The sequence below is a fragment of the Lolium rigidum genome, chromosome 5, assembly GCF_022539505.1.
Source record: "Lolium rigidum isolate FL_2022 chromosome 5, APGP_CSIRO_Lrig_0.1, whole genome shotgun sequence".
NCBI classification, from domain to species: domain Eukaryota; kingdom Viridiplantae; phylum Streptophyta; class Magnoliopsida; order Poales; family Poaceae; genus Lolium; species Lolium rigidum.
In genome coordinates this window covers 243252191-243268561 of record NC_061512.1, presented here as the reverse complement: position 1 = coordinate 243268561, position 16371 = coordinate 243252191, and the positions used below count along the sequence as shown (strand labels likewise).

General features: G+C 47.5%; 3 protein-coding genes across 3 annotated transcripts; 2 read left to right on the top strand and 1 right to left on the bottom strand.

Moving 5' to 3' along the window:
- Positions 1 to 1417: 1417 nt before the first annotated feature.
- LOC124657367 (phenolic glucoside malonyltransferase 1-like) lies at positions 1418 to 2842 on the bottom strand. Its single transcript, XM_047195933.1, has one exon. It carries the CDS (start codon positions 2840 to 2842, stop codon positions 1418 to 1420), a length of 1425 nt encoding a protein of 474 aa, XP_047051889.1.
- A 2033-nt stretch (positions 2843 to 4875) lies between these two features.
- LOC124657366 (putative serpin-Z8) lies at positions 4876 to 6237 on the top strand. Its single transcript, XM_047195932.1, has 2 exons — positions 4876 to 5590; positions 5732 to 6237. Exons 1-2 carry the CDS (start codon positions 4876 to 4878, stop codon positions 6235 to 6237), a joined length of 1221 nt encoding a protein of 406 aa, XP_047051888.1.
- Positions 6238 to 13589: 7352 nt separating this feature from the next.
- On the top strand, positions 13590 to 14870 carry LOC124657365 (putative serpin-Z8). The gene is made up of 2 exons (XM_047195931.1): positions 13590 to 13696; positions 13772 to 14870. The coding sequence occupies exons 1-2, from the start codon at positions 13590 to 13592 to the stop codon at positions 14868 to 14870; spliced, it is 1206 nt and encodes a 401-aa protein (XP_047051887.1).
- The last annotated feature ends 1501 nt before the right edge of the window (positions 14871 to 16371 follow it).

Here is a 16371-nt window from a genome sequence, read left to right as displayed (position 1 = left end):
CATTTCTTCTGGTTGGTTGTTTGTTTTCATTTTCGTTCGATGGATCGTTCGTCAAGTAGCAGCAGGCCAGCAGGGCATCACGTGCCATCTTGACGTAAATACATGCAAATACGTACATATATACACGGATCATCCATTCTTGCCGTGAAATTCACGTACAAACTGAACAAAACTTTGCTACAGTACCTAATTCATTAGCTAGCGCTATCCAAGTTTAGATTCTTATTGTTATAATCGAGATGCACAATAAACGAAGAACGAAAAGTAAAACACTGCAGGGGATACGAGATTTTAACGTGGAAAACCCTTGCAACACACAAGGGAAAAACCACGGCGCGGCCAACAGAAACTTCACTATTTCGGTGGTGTTTACAAACGCCGTGGGTGTACAATGATGCGACAAAACCCTAGCGGCGGCTTACAGGGAAAATATATATACGGTGGCAACGATCCGTACCAAGCCTACCGGCGACGGGCCTCGCTCCGCTCGTCAGAAGTTAGCCTCTTCTTGGAATTTGGATCACAATATAACACTTATGTTACTATTTTAATTTTTAAGTCACGTTTCTACTATTTGTATGATTTTTAATAATTTTTTTGTTTCTTTCTAATCTAATAATTGCATTTGTCTTTTCATCTTATATATATAGTGTTTTTCTTTTCTTTCTTATTTCTTTAGTTTACTTTCTTATGTTTTCTATTAGTGTTTTTTTTAATTTTAGCTTATTATATCGTTCCTCCCATATTCTCACTGGCTATAATATTTTTTGTTCCTTTTATGTGTTTCACCTACACAATTTTATTTCCTTGCACTACTATCTCGTTCACCGGTGAGTAGATGAGATATTTTCCCGAGACGCGGTATTCTCGTTCTCTACATAAATGAGATGTGTTCTCCGGACACATTTTTTTGTTTCCCGACTAGACAAAATTTGTTCATTTGACGCAATATTTATATTCTATGAGTACATGAGTTTTGTTCTCCGAGCAGATGAGATTTATTTCTTGCACGAAACATTATAATTCCTCGAATAGATTAGATTTGTTTCTTGAAAGTAAAATTTCTTGTTTCCTGAGTAGGCGAGATTTGTTCCTCGGACGAGATATAACATACACCTAAAGCATAAAGCATGGTGTGATCAGCATATTTATCAATGAAGAGATGTAAAGTGCAACACGGGACAGCCGATTGGCACGCGGTAATACAACACCAGCGTCGATTGAGGGGCGAGAAAGACATGTGTGCCTGTGTGGTGACATATCACCTAGAGGTAGTAGAGAAGAAGACGCCACTTATTTCTTCTGAGACGAGGATGGAGAAAGATGCATGCGGTAGTGATAGCGAAAGACGAATATCGACAGTAACGCGCCGGCACTTTGCTAGTTCCAATTCGACGGGTATCGTTTTTTGTCGAAATCATATATGACTAGGTTCATGGACGGTGCCCACATCGCGATTGGCATCCGCAAAGCACCGGCGGAAACGCTCCATTCCGGCTGCGGGCAAAGGGATCCCAAACTCCACGCCACCATGGCCGTCGCCCGCCTCCGCCACAGAAATACCGCCGGTCCTGGCCGCCGACACCATGTACACCTTCGCAGGTCGTCCGAACCCGAAGTTGATGTCGTACACATGGAACCTCGGCGACCCCGCCACTGACAGCATGCCGGCCTTGGCCGCCTCTCTCACCCGCTCCATGGACATGTCCCACCTCTCCTGCGACCCTTCACTCAACGCTTGCTCCAGGGCGTCGGTGATCGCCGTGAACGCCACGAAGAGGCCTCCGGTGGCGGCGACAAGCTCATCCTGGCACGCGGCAGCGATAGCCGGGCTGAGGCAGTTGCCCATGTATCGCACCGGAACGGGCGGGTTGAGCCGCCTGCGGTGGTCCACGGCGAAGAGGAAGTAGGTTGTTGCTCTTGCTTGGTCACCAGCGGCGTCCATGGGGTGCTTGGCTCGGCAGTAGCATGACCAGATGAAGCTGTAGGCGGCGAGCAGAGAGGAGCATCTGAGAGGCGTCGGAGCGTTACGCCTGGCCGCCTCGGCGGCGAGCACGTCCTTGATACTCTGAATAAGCTCTTGAGACAGTGTGAAAGTGGCGAGAAGCTGGTCGTCGGGGTACGAGGACGTGGTGGTGCCGGCGAGCTCTATCTCGGCGCCATCGCTCGGCAACGGTATGCCTGCGCAGTATATGTCGTAGAGGCTGTTTCGATCGGCGATAAGCGAGCGGTCGATGACGGGCGGCGGCGGCATGTCATCAGCAGTGGCGCCGGCGCAGGCCGCGGCCCAGGTGTGCAGGAAGTGGGTGTAGCTATTGCCGTCGCATGCCGAGTGGTGCAGGGTGACGCCGAGAGCGAGGCCTCCGCGTCGCAGCACCGTGGCCTGCACGGCGAGCACCGCCCGGCCCTTGGGCAGGAGCGGCACGAGAGGCGCGAGCATGGAGACCGGGACGGGGTGGTCGGAGGTGGCGAGGTAGTCTTCGACGTCGTGGAGGCCGTACTCGGCGACGGTGAAGGCCACGCCGTCGCCGGGCTGGTAGAAGAGCTCGTAGCGGTTGCTGCGGGCGCCCGGCGTGCGGCGGACGTGGCCGGCGAGCGGGTAGAAGTGGGTGAGGGCCTTGGAGAGGGAGCGCTTCACGTCGGAGATGAGCCGCTGGACGGTGACGTGGTGCTGCTGGGTCAGGCGGTAGAAGAAGAGGCGCTGGACGAGCGGCTGCGGCCGTTGTCGGAGCCATTCGACGTCGAAGAAGGTGAACGGCAGCGATCGCGGTGGGAGTACTGACAGATCATTGGGGGTGACGACTGCGGTTTCTATGATCCGTAGCTTATCGGTAGCCGCCATTGTTGGCTGGATCTTTCGGTCGAGTCGATGTGCATCCCTCTGGTACGCTAGTTGCATGATATATATACTGTCAGATCACGGTAGATACCATGCATGGGTAGGTAATGGAGGTTTCCGCACGTGATGGTTCGCTGGGTTCTCTGCCTCCAGTTCCACTCTATAAGTCCAGCACGTCACTCACTCATACTCTCACACCCAAAGTCTAGCTAGCTTTCTCGTGGATTTTGAAGAAAACAGGGTTATAGTACCGTGGTTGCATAATAAAGAGTGAACAATTATCAAGATAATAATGTAAAGTCAGCAGACCATTTTTTACATGTTTTATTATTGCCATGTTATGCAAACTTTGGGGTGGTATTCAAGTATTACCAACAAATGGCCCGAACGGGTACGGAGGAAAAGGAGAGAAGAGGGCGATCTACCACGCGGCTAGGGTTCCCATCCCCTCCACCGGCGCCGGTGCCGGTCGGCCCGTCTCCAATGGCCTCTCACGCCTTGTAGGTACGGCGGATCCCGACCTCTCGCCGGCGGGAGGGTTCCCGTTTCCTGTTCTAGGTTTTCTCTGTGTCTTCTTCGGGGTGGTGAGACGGCTGCGACACCTTGAAGTTAGAATAAGGTCCTCCCCGCCCTATTCTCGCTCCGGTGGTGTGTCTATCATCAGTGGAGGGCGCATGTAGTCGTGTGTCCAGCAGATCTCTTGGGATCCGGTCGTTTTTCATGTTCGTTGGTGAGGTTTCAGGTCAGTCTCTTCCGCTCTTCAGATGTCATCATTGATGATGGTTGCCGCTCTAGTGCGTTGGTCCTTTGGGACCTTAGCACGACGATTTCTCGGCTGTCTACTACAACAAGCTCTACTATGACAAGGTTTTCCTGGCTTCAGTGATGGAGGGGCGAGGACGGCGGCGCGCCTTCGACTCGCGCTAGTGTTTGTAGTCGTTTCTAGGTGGTCCAATGACATGTATGTACGCAATTTTTATTAATTTTAGGACTTTTTGGACTGATGTTGATGATTATTAATAGATCGGAGAATTTCGCAAAAAAAGTATTACCATCAAACACGAGATGATATTATTATATTTCCCGCAAAAAAAAGTAGAATGACCAGAACATGACAAAGAAGTCATAGTAATTCGGTCAAGAAGTATGGCTTATAATTTTGTAATTAAATAATACTATCAATCTAGCAATTATATGGCATAAAAAGTTATTGAAACATGTAGACATGAGATCTCGTTCCGTCGATTTATTGTGACTACCATTGAAGACAAAACTTTAACCGATTTAATGGTTGCGAAGTTTAAAATCAAACAAGTCTTTGTTAATGCCATGATTTCATGTACTCTCTCTGATTCATATTAATTGACTTTAATATGGATGTATCTAGAATTAAAATATGTTTAGATACATTTATATTAGAGTCAATTAATATGAACTGGGGGGAGTACTCCCTTTGATCTTTAATAAGTCCTGGGGCTTTACTTTAAATTATCCCATAGCTTAAATTTAAACTAACACCAACATTTATTATAGATAAGAGGGAATAGTATTAAGGCTATGAAACTTATCTAAAATTTATCAAAATTTAGATGTATGTAGACACTAAATAGTATAAGATACATCTAAATTTTGATAATAACCTTCGATAACTTACATGAGATTGAGGGAGTATATAAAATAACTGTAAGAGCGAGAGAGTAGAATGAGAAGAAGTGCGCCGCACGCTGCGCAACAAGCGGCCGCTTCTCTAGCCTCCGTTTAAAAAGATCATGGAACATACGCAACTGATACGCTACGTAAAACAGATGTATACAAAAGGAAAGGAAAATCCATAGGAATCGGAAAGTGAACGAGACCTACCCATTTAAATTGTTTCCGTTTTCTCTGAATTACTATCCTCTTGCGAACCGACGTAGGTCTAACAATCACCGTGCATAAATAAAAGACGATTCGCGTTCGCGTGTATATCAAGGAAAAGAACAGGTCATCTTTTTTTGCACGAGATTTTCCCTTTTTGTCTCAGCTGAGATCCAGCGATGGAAGAGACGAGGAACCCGGCGGCGCAGTCCGGCTCTGCCGGCCTGGCGACCCTCTCTGCCGGCCTGGCGAGGTGTCTGGCCAAGGAGAACGTGGGCAGCAACCTGGTGTTCTCGCCGCTGTCCATCTACGCCGCGCTCGCGCTACTAGCTGTTGGCGCCCGGGGCGACACCAAGGACGAGATCCTCCGCATCCTCGGTGCGTCGTCGCGCCGCCAGCTCAGGAAGTTCGTCTCAGGCGTAGCGCAGGACGCGCTCACGGATCAGTCCGGCTCCGGCGGTCCACGCGTCGCGTTCGCATGCGGCGTCTGGAGCGACCTCACGTGCCCGCTGAAGGCCGCCTACCGGAGCACCGTCGTGGACAAGTTCAAGGCCGAGGCGAGCACCGTCGACTTCATCCACAACAAGGAGGCGGCACGGGGCCAAATCAATGCTTGGGTTGCCAATGCCACGAGCAATCTGATCGATTCTATCTTTGGTCCGGGATCAATAACACGACTCACCCGCGTCGTTCTCGGCAATGCCATATACTTCAAGGGCAAGTGGGATGAGCCCTTCAACAAGAAGTGCACCACGAACAGGCATTTCTATCTGCTGGACGGCGGCGATGTCGACGTGCCCTTCATGGAGAGCGGCTCGTCCCAATTCATCGCCGTGTACGACGGGTTTAAGGTGCTCAAACTACGTTACAAGATGGCACAAGCGCCAGGTAATTAATCCTGTTAGCCACGGTACATATTGATGCTTTCAATCTTGCGGTTCAGTTCTCTTATAATTTTTTCTCCGACTATGACAGGCTATGCGAAGGTGTCCTCTGATAGTAAGAAGCGTAAGAAGGCGTCCTCCGAATCTGATGGTCACAAGCATACACAGTTCTCTATGTGCATCTTCCTCCCAGATGCCCACGATGGCCTACCGGACCTGATTAACACGATAGCAAACCAGCATGGCTTCCTGCACGAGCACCTGCCAAAGAAGAAGGTTGAAGTCAAGAATTTCCGGTTGCCTAGGTTTAAGTTGTCCTTTGAAAGCAGTGTCGTAACAATCCTGAAGAAATTGGGGCTTGAACTGCCATTTGGTGCTGAGGCCGATCTGTCTCGCATGGTAGAGCGCAATGAATCCGGATTGCCATTGGTCGTCGGTGATGTGATCCACAAGGCGGTCATCGAGGTGAATGAGGAAGGCACCAAAGCTGCGGCCGTCACCATGGTGAATATTGTACTTTTTTCAGCGATACGGCGGCCGCCACCTCATAGAGTGGATTTTGTAGCTGATCATCCGTTTGCATACTTCATAGTGGAGGAGGCGACCGGCGCAGTTGTCTTCGCGGGGCATGTCCTAGACCCGTCCAGAGAGGACTAGGCCATCTCGAATTGGTTTCGTTTTGAAGTGAATTTGGATTCCCATAGGTGACGTTTTCATGTTATATTTTTCCTATATCACGAACATCTCATTCACCACAACATCTAATTTATGCTGTGAAAACACATGCGGAACCGGAGTAGCAAGATACCCACATCGGATAAAGCATTGTTATACTCTTTTCCTCTAAATTTGTTATTCCTATTACCATTGAAGCTCGGTAATAATATGAAGCATTGAACAACCATGTTAGAAAAAACTAGGAAATATATTATTAGATAATCTTTTGGATTGTAGTTGTCGAAAATGTTGTTTTTGATAGAAATAATAAAAATTCATGAACCATCAAGGTATGTCAAAAAATAATGTTTATTTTGTCGCCGGCAGTGCGACTATTTATTCTTCTTCCGTCCACAAATAAGAATACTTCTAGCTTTGTCCTTAGTCAACTTTTTTTTAAAAAATTTAACCAATTCTGTACGAAAACATACCAGCATTTAGTGCGCTACATTAGTGTTGCTCAATCCGTTTTGAAATCTAGTTTCATAATATATCAATATGATGTTATATATTTTGCTACTATTTTATAAAAAAGATGGCCAAATGTAAAAATATTTTTCCTATGCCAATGCTAGAAGTATATTTATTTATTGTCAAGGAAAAACTTATTTTACTTAAACCAATGCTAGAAGCTCATCGAGTGGCGAAGCTCGATATGCACAAGACCTATGATATAGTGGAATGGACTTTCCTTAGAAAAATTCTGATTCGGCTTGGTTTTGATACTGGATGGGTTGATCTTATTATGGTGTGTGTCTCTTCGGTAAGGTACCAAGTTCACCTAAATAATGATTTATCAGATTATATCTACCCATCAAGGGGGATCCACCAAGGTGATCCACTTTCACCGTATTTATTTCTCCTATGTGCGGGTCTTTCAAGTCTACTCAAATTTGAACAAGTATGGGTAATATTATGGGAGTGAAAGTTAGTAGAGAGGCTCCCGCTGTTTCACATCTTCTCTTTGTAGATGACTCTTCAGTTCTCGTGAGACCGGATGCTTCGAAAGCTGATAGTCTGAAGAGGGCTCTGGATGATTACTGTGTTGCATCGGGGCAACTAGTGAGTGAAGCTAAGTTAAGTATTCGTTTTAGCCCTTGTATGGATGTGGATACAAAAGTGGAGGTGTACTGTTTTGAATATAATGACTGAGGCGATTACAGAGAAGTATCTTGGCCTGCCACCACTTGCTGGAGTGGATAGGTCAGATTGCTTTCAACATTTGATTGATCGAATTTTGAAGCTTCTAAGTGGATGGAAAGAGAAAAATATGTCTTTCGGAGGTAAGGAGGCACTGCTAAAAGCTGTCATTCAAGCCATTCCTGCATATGCTATGTCTGTTCTCAAACTACCCAAGCAGATTATCAAAGGGATAATAACTGCAATATCCCAGCTGGTGGGGAGATGAGGATTAATAAAAACATATGCATTGGTTCGCATGGTGGAAGATGTGTGTGCCAAAAAACCAAGGAGGCATGGGGTTTAGAGATTTGCATTGTTTCAATCTAGCTATGTTGGCAAAGCAAGCTTGGAGGTTGATTTCTAACCCAAATTCTCTTTATGCTTTGGTTTTAAAAGCTAAATACTTTCCTGATGGGGATATTCTTAATTGTAATCTGAAGAAGGGGAGTTCATACACTTGGCAAAGTAGAATGAGAAGAAGTGCGCCGCACGCTGCGCAAGCGGCCGCTTCTCTAGCCTCCGCTTAAAAAGATCATGGAACATACGCAACTGATAAAAACGTGAATGCTACGTAAAACAGATGTATACAAAAGGAAATGAAAATACATAGGGATCGGAAAGGGAACGAAACCTACCCATTTAAATTGTTTCCGTTTCCTCTGAATTATTTTCCTCCTGTGTGAACCGACGTAGGTCTAGCAATCACCGTGCATAAAAGACGATTCTCGTTAGCGTGTATATCAAGAAAAAGAACAGACCATCACTAGTAGAAAACCTCTCATCCATCTAAGCCTTTAGTACCGGTTCCCTTACGAACCGGTACTAAAGGGGGCATTAATACCGGTTCCGTGCGTGGGACATCAATACCGGTTCGTTATGGACCTTTAATACCGGTTCGTAACAGGAACCGGTATTAAAGGGTTTGGGCCCGATTTCCAGGCGGTGGTGGGGCCAGGGTTGCACCTTTAGTACCGGTTCGTGTAAGGAACCGGTACTAAAGGGTCTGTGCCTATATGATCGCGCGGCAGCGCCCAGCTCCCTGCATATCTCATTCTCACTTCTCCTCTCACATTTCCAAATATTCTCCACCTCTCACACTCCAATAATCTTTATTTTTCTCCACCATTTTAACAAGATTAACGGCATACATCTATCCAAGGGTTAGCAATATCATCCTTCCTTCCGGCGTTCCTAATTTAGCTCGGTTCTTTGGTAGTTTTAACACGTACTATTTTTGTAGTGCAAGCAAGGTGTTCGATTAAATGCCTAAGTTAGTGATTTTATTTTTTTATATGCAATTTGAGCTGAAATTATGGTATGTTTTGTAGGTTTTAATTAGTATCATCCCCGTCCTTACCATTGTCGATCGCCGGCGTCGTCCCCTAGCCGGCACGGTACCACCTCGGTGAGCCCCTCTTCTTTTATAAAAAACAATTAGTTTTATGTGATGAACTTGAATATTAATTAAGTTGGTCACTCATATATCCATGATGTTGTGTACTTAATGATTTTTGATATACATATAAAATGCGGATGAGTCGACAATGGATGTACGGTGACCGGTGCCATCCCGAGTTCATTACTGGCATGCATTATTTTCTCAACGTGGCTGAGGCAAACAGGCGGTCGAATGGTTTCATATATTGTCCATGTAGTTCCTGTAAGAATATGAAGGATTACTCTACCTCGAAGACCCTTCACGTCCACCTGCTGGAGAATGGTTTCATGCCCAGCTATAATTGTTGGACCAAGCACGGAGAAAGAGGGGTTATATTGGAAGACAGCGAAGAAGAAGAGGATAGTGACAACTATCCCTTATTCACTGAAGACGAAGCTGAAGAAGAGCTCATTTTCGATGAGCCGATTTTTGATGACCCGGATGACGATTTGGGTCGGGCCATTCTGATGCGAAGATGAACTGCGGAAATGAAAAGGAGAGGTTGAAGTTGGAGAAAATGTTAGAGGATCACAACAAACTGTTGTACCCAAATTGCGAAAATGGTCGAGAAAAAGCTGGGTACCATGCTGGAATTGCTGCGGTGGAAGGCGAGAGAATGGTACTTCCGACAAGGGATTTGAAAAGTTGCTGAAAATAATAAAGAAGATGCTTCCGGGGAGAACGTGTTGCCCTCTAGCACGTACGAAGCAAAGAAGGTTGTCTGCCCTCTAGGATTAGAGGTGCGGAAGATACATGCATGCATCAATGACTGCATCCTCTACCGCGGGGAGTACGAGAATTTGAATGCATGCCCGGTATGTAGTGCATTGAGGGATAAGATCGGGCGAGATGACCCTGGCGATGTTGAGGGTGAGTCCACCCCCGGGAAGAGGGTTCTGCGAAGGTGATGTGGTATGCTCCTATAATACCACGGTTGAAACGTTTGTTCCGGAACAAAGAGCATGCCAAGTTGTTGCGATGGCACAAAGAGGACCGTAAGAAAGATGTGATATCGAGACACCCGCTGACGGGTCGCGGTGGAGAAAAATCGACAGAGAGTTCAAGTCATTTTCAGATGACGCAAGGAACTTAAGATTTGGTCTAAGTATAGATGGCTTTAATCCTTTCGGGAGCAGAGCTCCGGTCATAGCACTGGCCGGTGACTCTATGTATCTATAACCTTCCTCCTTGGTTGTGCATGAAGCGGAAGTTCATTATGATGCCGGTGCTCATCCAGGGCCCGAAGCAACCCGGCAACGACATTGATGTGTACACGAGGCCATTGGTTGAAGAACTTTTAGAGTTGTGGCGTGACGAAGGTGTACCTGTGTGGGATGAGCACGAACAAAGGAATTTAACCTACGAGCGTTGTTATTTGTAACCATCAATGATTGGCCTGCTCTTGGTAACATTTCGGGGCGAGTCAAACAAGGGATACAATGCATGCACACCTTGTTTAGGTGAGACTCGATAGTAATTATTTGGGAAACAAGAATGTGTACACGGGGCATCGTCGATTTCTTCCAAAACAACATCACGTAAGAAAGAGAGGAAAGCATTTCGGAGGTGAGGCGGATAACCGAACGAAGCCTACCCGCCCTAATGGGGAAGTTATATATGATATGGTCAAGGATTTAAAAGTGATCTTTGGAAAGGGTCCCGGCGGACAATCTGTTCCGCATGATGTTGACGGACACGTACCCATGTGGAAGAAGAAGTCGATATTTTGGGAGCTACCCTACTGGAAATTCTTAGAGGTTCACTCTGCAATCGACGTGATGCACGTGACGAAAAATCTTTGCGTGAACCTGCTAAACTTCTTGGGCGTGTATGGGAAGACAAAAGATACACCGGATGCACGGCAGGACCAGCAAAGTATCCACGAAGGAAACAACCTGAATCCGAGAGAAGTATCAAGGTCCTGCCAGCTATGCTCTTACCAAAGAGGAGAAGGAGATCTTTTTTGAAGTCCCGAGTAGCATCAAGGTCCCGTCCGGCTTCTCGTCGAATATAAAGGGAATAATAAACATGTCGGAGAAAAAGTTTCAAAACCTAAAGTCTCATGACTACCACGTGATTATGACACAATTACTTCCGGTTGCATTGAGGGGCTTACGCCGGAAAATGTTCGAGTACCCATTGTGAAGCTATGTGCGTTCCTCAATGCAATTTCTCAGAAGGTGATCAATCCACTTACTCTACAAAATTTACGGAAGGATGTGGTCCAATGTCTAGTCAGCTTCGAGTTGGTGTTCCCACCATCCTTCTTCAATATTATGACACATCTCCTAGTTCACCCGGTCGAAGAGATTGGCGTTCTCGGTCTGTATTTCTACACAACATGTTCCCCTTTGAGAGATTCATGGGGGTCTTAAAGAAGTACGTTCATAACCGTGCTAGGCCGGAAGGAAGCATCTCCAAGGACTATGGAACGAGAGGAGGTCATTGAGTTTTGTGTTGACTTTATTCCTGACCTTAAGCCGATCGGTGTTCCTGAATCGCGCTATGAGGGGAGACTGCGTGGAAAAGGCACACTAGGAAAGAAATCAGCAACGTGTATGGACGGACATTCTTTCACTCAAGCACACTACACAGTTCTACATAATTCCATCTTGGTGGCTCCGTACAAAGAGGAACACAAGGAGATCTTACGCTCTAAATACCCGGAGCAACGTGAAGATTGGATTGATGGAGAACACATGAAGACTTTCGGCGGTTGGTTGCAAACACGTCTCATGAATGTCACCGATGACGAGCAGCTGTACTTGTTGGCCAAGCAACCATCTTCTACTATATCGACTTTTCAAGGGTACGAGATTAATGGGAACACATTTTACACTTTCGCCCAAGACAAAAAGAGCACCAACCAAAACAGTGGTGTCCGCTTTGATGCAGAAGATGGCAATGGGAACAAGGTCACATATTATGGGTACATAGAGGAGATATGGGAACTTGACTATGGACCTAATTTCAAGGTCCCTTTGTTCCGGTGTAAATGGTTCAACCTGAAAGACGGGTACGGGTAGACCCGCGGTACGGAATGACTACAGTGGATTTCAAGAATCTTGGGTACGACACCGAACCATTCGTCCTAGCCAGTGAAGTGGCTCAGGTTTTTTATGTGAAGGATATGTCTAGCAAACCGAAAAAAGGAAAAGAAAGGCAAGAGGACACATCATACGATGAGCCAAAGCGGCACATAGTTCTTTTAGGAAAAAGAAACATCGTGGGAGTAGAGGACAAGACAGACATGTCAGAAGATTATAATAAGTTTGACGATATTCCACCCTTCAAGGTAAAAATTGACCCAAGCATCATCTTAAACAATGAAGATTGTCCATGGTTGCGTCGCAGTAAGAAGAAAGGGAAACGGGCGAAGAAAACTCAGAAGACTAGAGGAGATGGAGTATAACTTGTGTATCTCAATATGGAAATAACTTTTGTGTAATGATGTTACCTGTATGTAAGATATTAACAATGGAGATGGTTGGCTTGTTTTACTAGTTAAGTCACGGGCTTGCGGGGAAATTTTTCCGAGGCGGAACTTCCGAATATGCCATATATAGGGCATGTGCACCAAGGGCATATTCGAGAAGTTCCGCCACGGGAGATTTCCCAACCCTTTCCGCAACATTGTTAGAGGAGATGGAGTCTTCCACGGGCTTGCAGGAAAAAAATTCCGAGGCGGAACTTCCGACGATGCCATATGGCGTGTGCCCGACTATTGTTTGATTGAATTATATTCTTGTAAAGAAATGCCCGCAACAACCTCCGGGGACCGATCTCTGTGGATTCTTCGTTTGCGAGTACATCCGCAGAATTGTCAACGAGAGAACGAATAATGAAAGAAATAAAGAGGTACAAAAACAATCTTCACAAATTTGTTTTGTTATCATAAGTTGTGCTGAGTTTCAGTAATAGTTGTTTCATGTATTCATTTGTATCTTATTTTTTTATAGTTGGCAAGAAAGCGGAACAAGCTCTCAATCGATGACCGCTTCATAGCAATAGGTGAGGAATTGGCGGGATTTTTCCTTCGGGACGTCATACCACCACTCGCAGAGCACCACTATGAATGAAGATGTACATGTTACATATATAGTTGACTCGAAGAGTACCACTATGCTACATGTAATAGACATATATAGAGTACGCCTCGGAGAGCACCACTATGCATGAAGATCGATCTTCATGCATAGTGCTACTTAATTTGCGATCTTATGCAATAACATGTGTGTTATATTATATGCACCAACTTGCTATGCATCATCTTGATCTTCATGTACTACCTAAACCCAAACGCGTTTCTGGTGCATCGACGCGATATGAAACAAACCGATATCCCTAAACCTCTCCAAAACCCTAAAAAGCCAATTCTGCCGCGGCGAAGATTTGGGCAAATTCCTCGCTGCGGGGGAACCTTTGGTACCGGTTCGTATTACCAACCGGTACCAAAGATCCTTAGCCCTGAGCTCTCCTGGTGGCCCACGTGGAGGCCCCTTTTATACCGGTTCGTAAGCAACCGGTACGAAAGGGGGGGCTTTAGTGCCGGAAGTTTTATACCGGTTGCAAAACCGGTACGAATGCCCCTCTGGAACCGGTACGAATGGACGTTTTTCTACTAGTGCATCGTTTTCCACGAGATTTTCCCTATTGTCTCAGAGAGCCAGCGATGGAAGAGACGAGGAACCCGGCGGCGCAGTCCGGCTCTGCCGGCCTGGCGGCCCTCTCTGCCGGCCTGGCGAGGTGTCTGGCCAAGGAGAACGAGGACAGCAACCTGATGTTCTCGCCGCTGTCCATCTATGCCGCGCTCGCGCTCCTAGCTGCTGGCGCCGGGGGCGACACCAAGGACGAGATCCTCCGCATCCTCGGTGCGTCGTCGCGCCGCCAGCTCAGGAAGTTCGTCTCAGGCGTAGCGCAGGACGCGCTCACGGATCAGTCCGGCTCCGGCGGTCCACGCGTCGCGTTCGCATGCGGCGTCTGGAGCGACCTCACGTGCCCGCTGAAGGCCGCCTACCGGAGCACCGTCGTGGACAAGTTCAAGGCCGAGGCGAGCACCGTCGACTTCATCCACAACAAGGAGGCGGCACGGGGCCAGATCAACGCGTGGGTTGCCAATGCCACGAGCAATCTGATCGATTCCGTCTTTGGTCCGGGATCAATAACACATGATACCCGCGTGGTGCTGGGCAACGCCATATACTTCAAGGGCAAGTGGGATGAACCCTTCAGCAAGAAGTGCACCAGGAACAGGCTTTTCTACCGGCTGGACGGCGGCAATGTCGACGTGCCGTTCATGTCGAGCGGCTCGTCCCAGTTCATCTCCGTGCACGACGGGTTCAAGGTTCTCAAACTCAGGTACCAGATGCCACGACCACAACCCCAAGGTACATACTATGCGGAGGTGTCCTCTGATCATAAGAAGCGTAAGAAGGTGTCCTCTGACTCTGAGTATACACAATTCTCTATGTGCATCTCCCTCCCGGATGCCCGCGACGGCCTGCCGGACCTGGTTGACACGATAGCATCCCAGCATGGCTTCCTGCACGAGTACCTGCCGAAGGAGAAGGTCGGCGTCAACGAGTTCCGGTTGCCCAAATTTAAGCTGTCCTTCGGAAGCAGCATCGTCGCCATCCTCAAGAAGCTAGGGCTCGAATCGCCGTTCGGTGGCGAAGCCGATCTATCTCGCATGGTGGAGCGCGATGAATCCGGCCTCCCATTGATCGTGAGTGATGTGATCCACAAGGCGGTCATCGAGGTGAACGAGGAAGGCACCGAAGCAGCGGCCGTTACCGTGGTGCGAGCAGGTAAGCGCTGCCCGAAGCCGCCGCCGCGGCCACCTCCTAGAGTGGATTTTGTGGCCGACCATCCTTTTGCATATTTCATAGTCGAGGAGGGGACAGGCGCGGTTGTCTTCGCGGGGCATGTCCTCGACCCGTCGAGAGAGAGCTAGGCCAATCTAGTACTCATGGTTTTGTTTTTCATTTTGATTTGCATCCGTAGGTGTGCAATAGTGAACGTTTTCATGCTAAATATTATGGGTGTGTCTATGTCTCAGTTGACTGCGATTTTCTTAACGGATTTACTGAAAATCAGGCGCCTTATATTTAATAAGTTTAAGTCGAGCGTTTGTAGATTCGTATTTTGTGCTTGTAGATTCGTGCTCTGACTTTTGGGTTGTTTGTGTGTGTTTGTGTTATTGTTGGCCCCACGCGTATGCAGGCTGACTTGTTTTTTGCGGGCTTTGTAAAGTGGGCTCGTGGTGACGGTTCCTATCTGTAAGACGTCTTTCTCTTTCCCATGAAATCGCTTACCGCGCATTCCAGTTGCGCGTGTGTCGCAAACGACATATTTCCAGTTGCATGTGGGTTGCAACTGAGGTTTTTTCGGTTGCACATGAGTTGCAACTGATTTTGTTTTCCAATTGCATTAGTGTTGCAACTGAGATTTTTCTAGTTGCGCATATGTTGCAACTAAGAATTTCCACATACATGCGGGTTGGAACTGAGATTTTTCCAGTTACGCATGCGTCACAACTAAGAATTTCCACTTACATGTGGATTGCAACTGAGTTTTTTCCAGTTACACGTAAATTGCTACTAAGATTTTTCTTATGTCTTAAATGGTTGCACAGATTATTTTTTCTAGTGAAAAATGCGAACGCGCAAAACTGGACGCCAAAATTAAAGTAGTACATGGCTTAATAAGCTACTGATGTCAGCGACTTAGACTTATTAAGTCTCAGGCGACTGATCTCTAGACGCTCCCTTTTCTTAAAATCTCAAATATCACCTCAGAAACTGCAGTTAAAAAAAGTGCAACTCGGTCTAATTATACATTTCTAGCCGAAAAGTGCAACTGTAGCTCTGATACAATATTAAATTGATGCAGTAGCTAAGTTTTCCAAAATTTCGAACCATTGGAAAGAACTATGCTATGATATATATTTTAACAGACAAAACAAAATCATGAGAAACCGTAAACAATGCCCACCCCACCGGCAGGTACGGTACGGGGCCGGCGACCGAAGCACCCACGCACGCACGGAAAACACGAGGACGCACCGCAACGCGCGTGGCCAACGACGGCCGTCACCACCAGCTCCGCCCCGTCCACACCCCACACGCCAGCGGCAGCGGCAGCCCGGGACGTGCGGTCACCGCACCTCCGGTCCAGTTCCCGTGCCGGCGGTCGGCAGCCACGGAGACGTGCCTCGCTCACATATCGCGCGCGCCCGGCGCGACGGTGGCGGGCACGTGCGGCAACTCAGGCAGACAGGGGGCGACTTTCCACGTGCCCACGGGCCGCGCACTGCACCGGCCGGCGAGGCGGCCACCACCGCGCGCATCACGGCGTATCTTCCCCCTTGTCGAAGCTGCACGGAGCACGGCAGGTTAACGTACGCCCACCGGCCATGGCAAGTGTCCGTTGGGGGAGGAGCGTCCGGGTGGTGG

Excerpts from the sequence above, each read along its gene's own strand:
- LOC124657367 (XM_047195933.1), bottom strand. The coding sequence starts at position 2,842 with ATGGCGGCTACCGATAAGCTACGGATCATAGAAACCGCAGTCGTCACC.
- LOC124657366 (XM_047195932.1), top strand. The coding sequence starts at position 4,876 with ATGGAAGAGACGAGGAACCCGGCGGCGCAGTCCGGCTCTGCCGGCCTG. Across the intron at positions 5,591-5,731 it reads GGCACAAGCGCCAGGTAATT|GTCACAAGCATACACAGTTC; the intron begins AATCCTGTTAGC and ends CCGAATCTGATG.
- LOC124657365 (XM_047195931.1), top strand. The coding sequence starts at position 13,590 with ATGGAAGAGACGAGGAACCCGGCGGCGCAGTCCGGCTCTGCCGGCCTG. Across the intron at positions 13,697-13,771 it reads GAGAACGAGGACAGCAACCT|GATCCTCCGCATCCTCGGTG; the intron begins GATGTTCTCGCC and ends CACCAAGGACGA.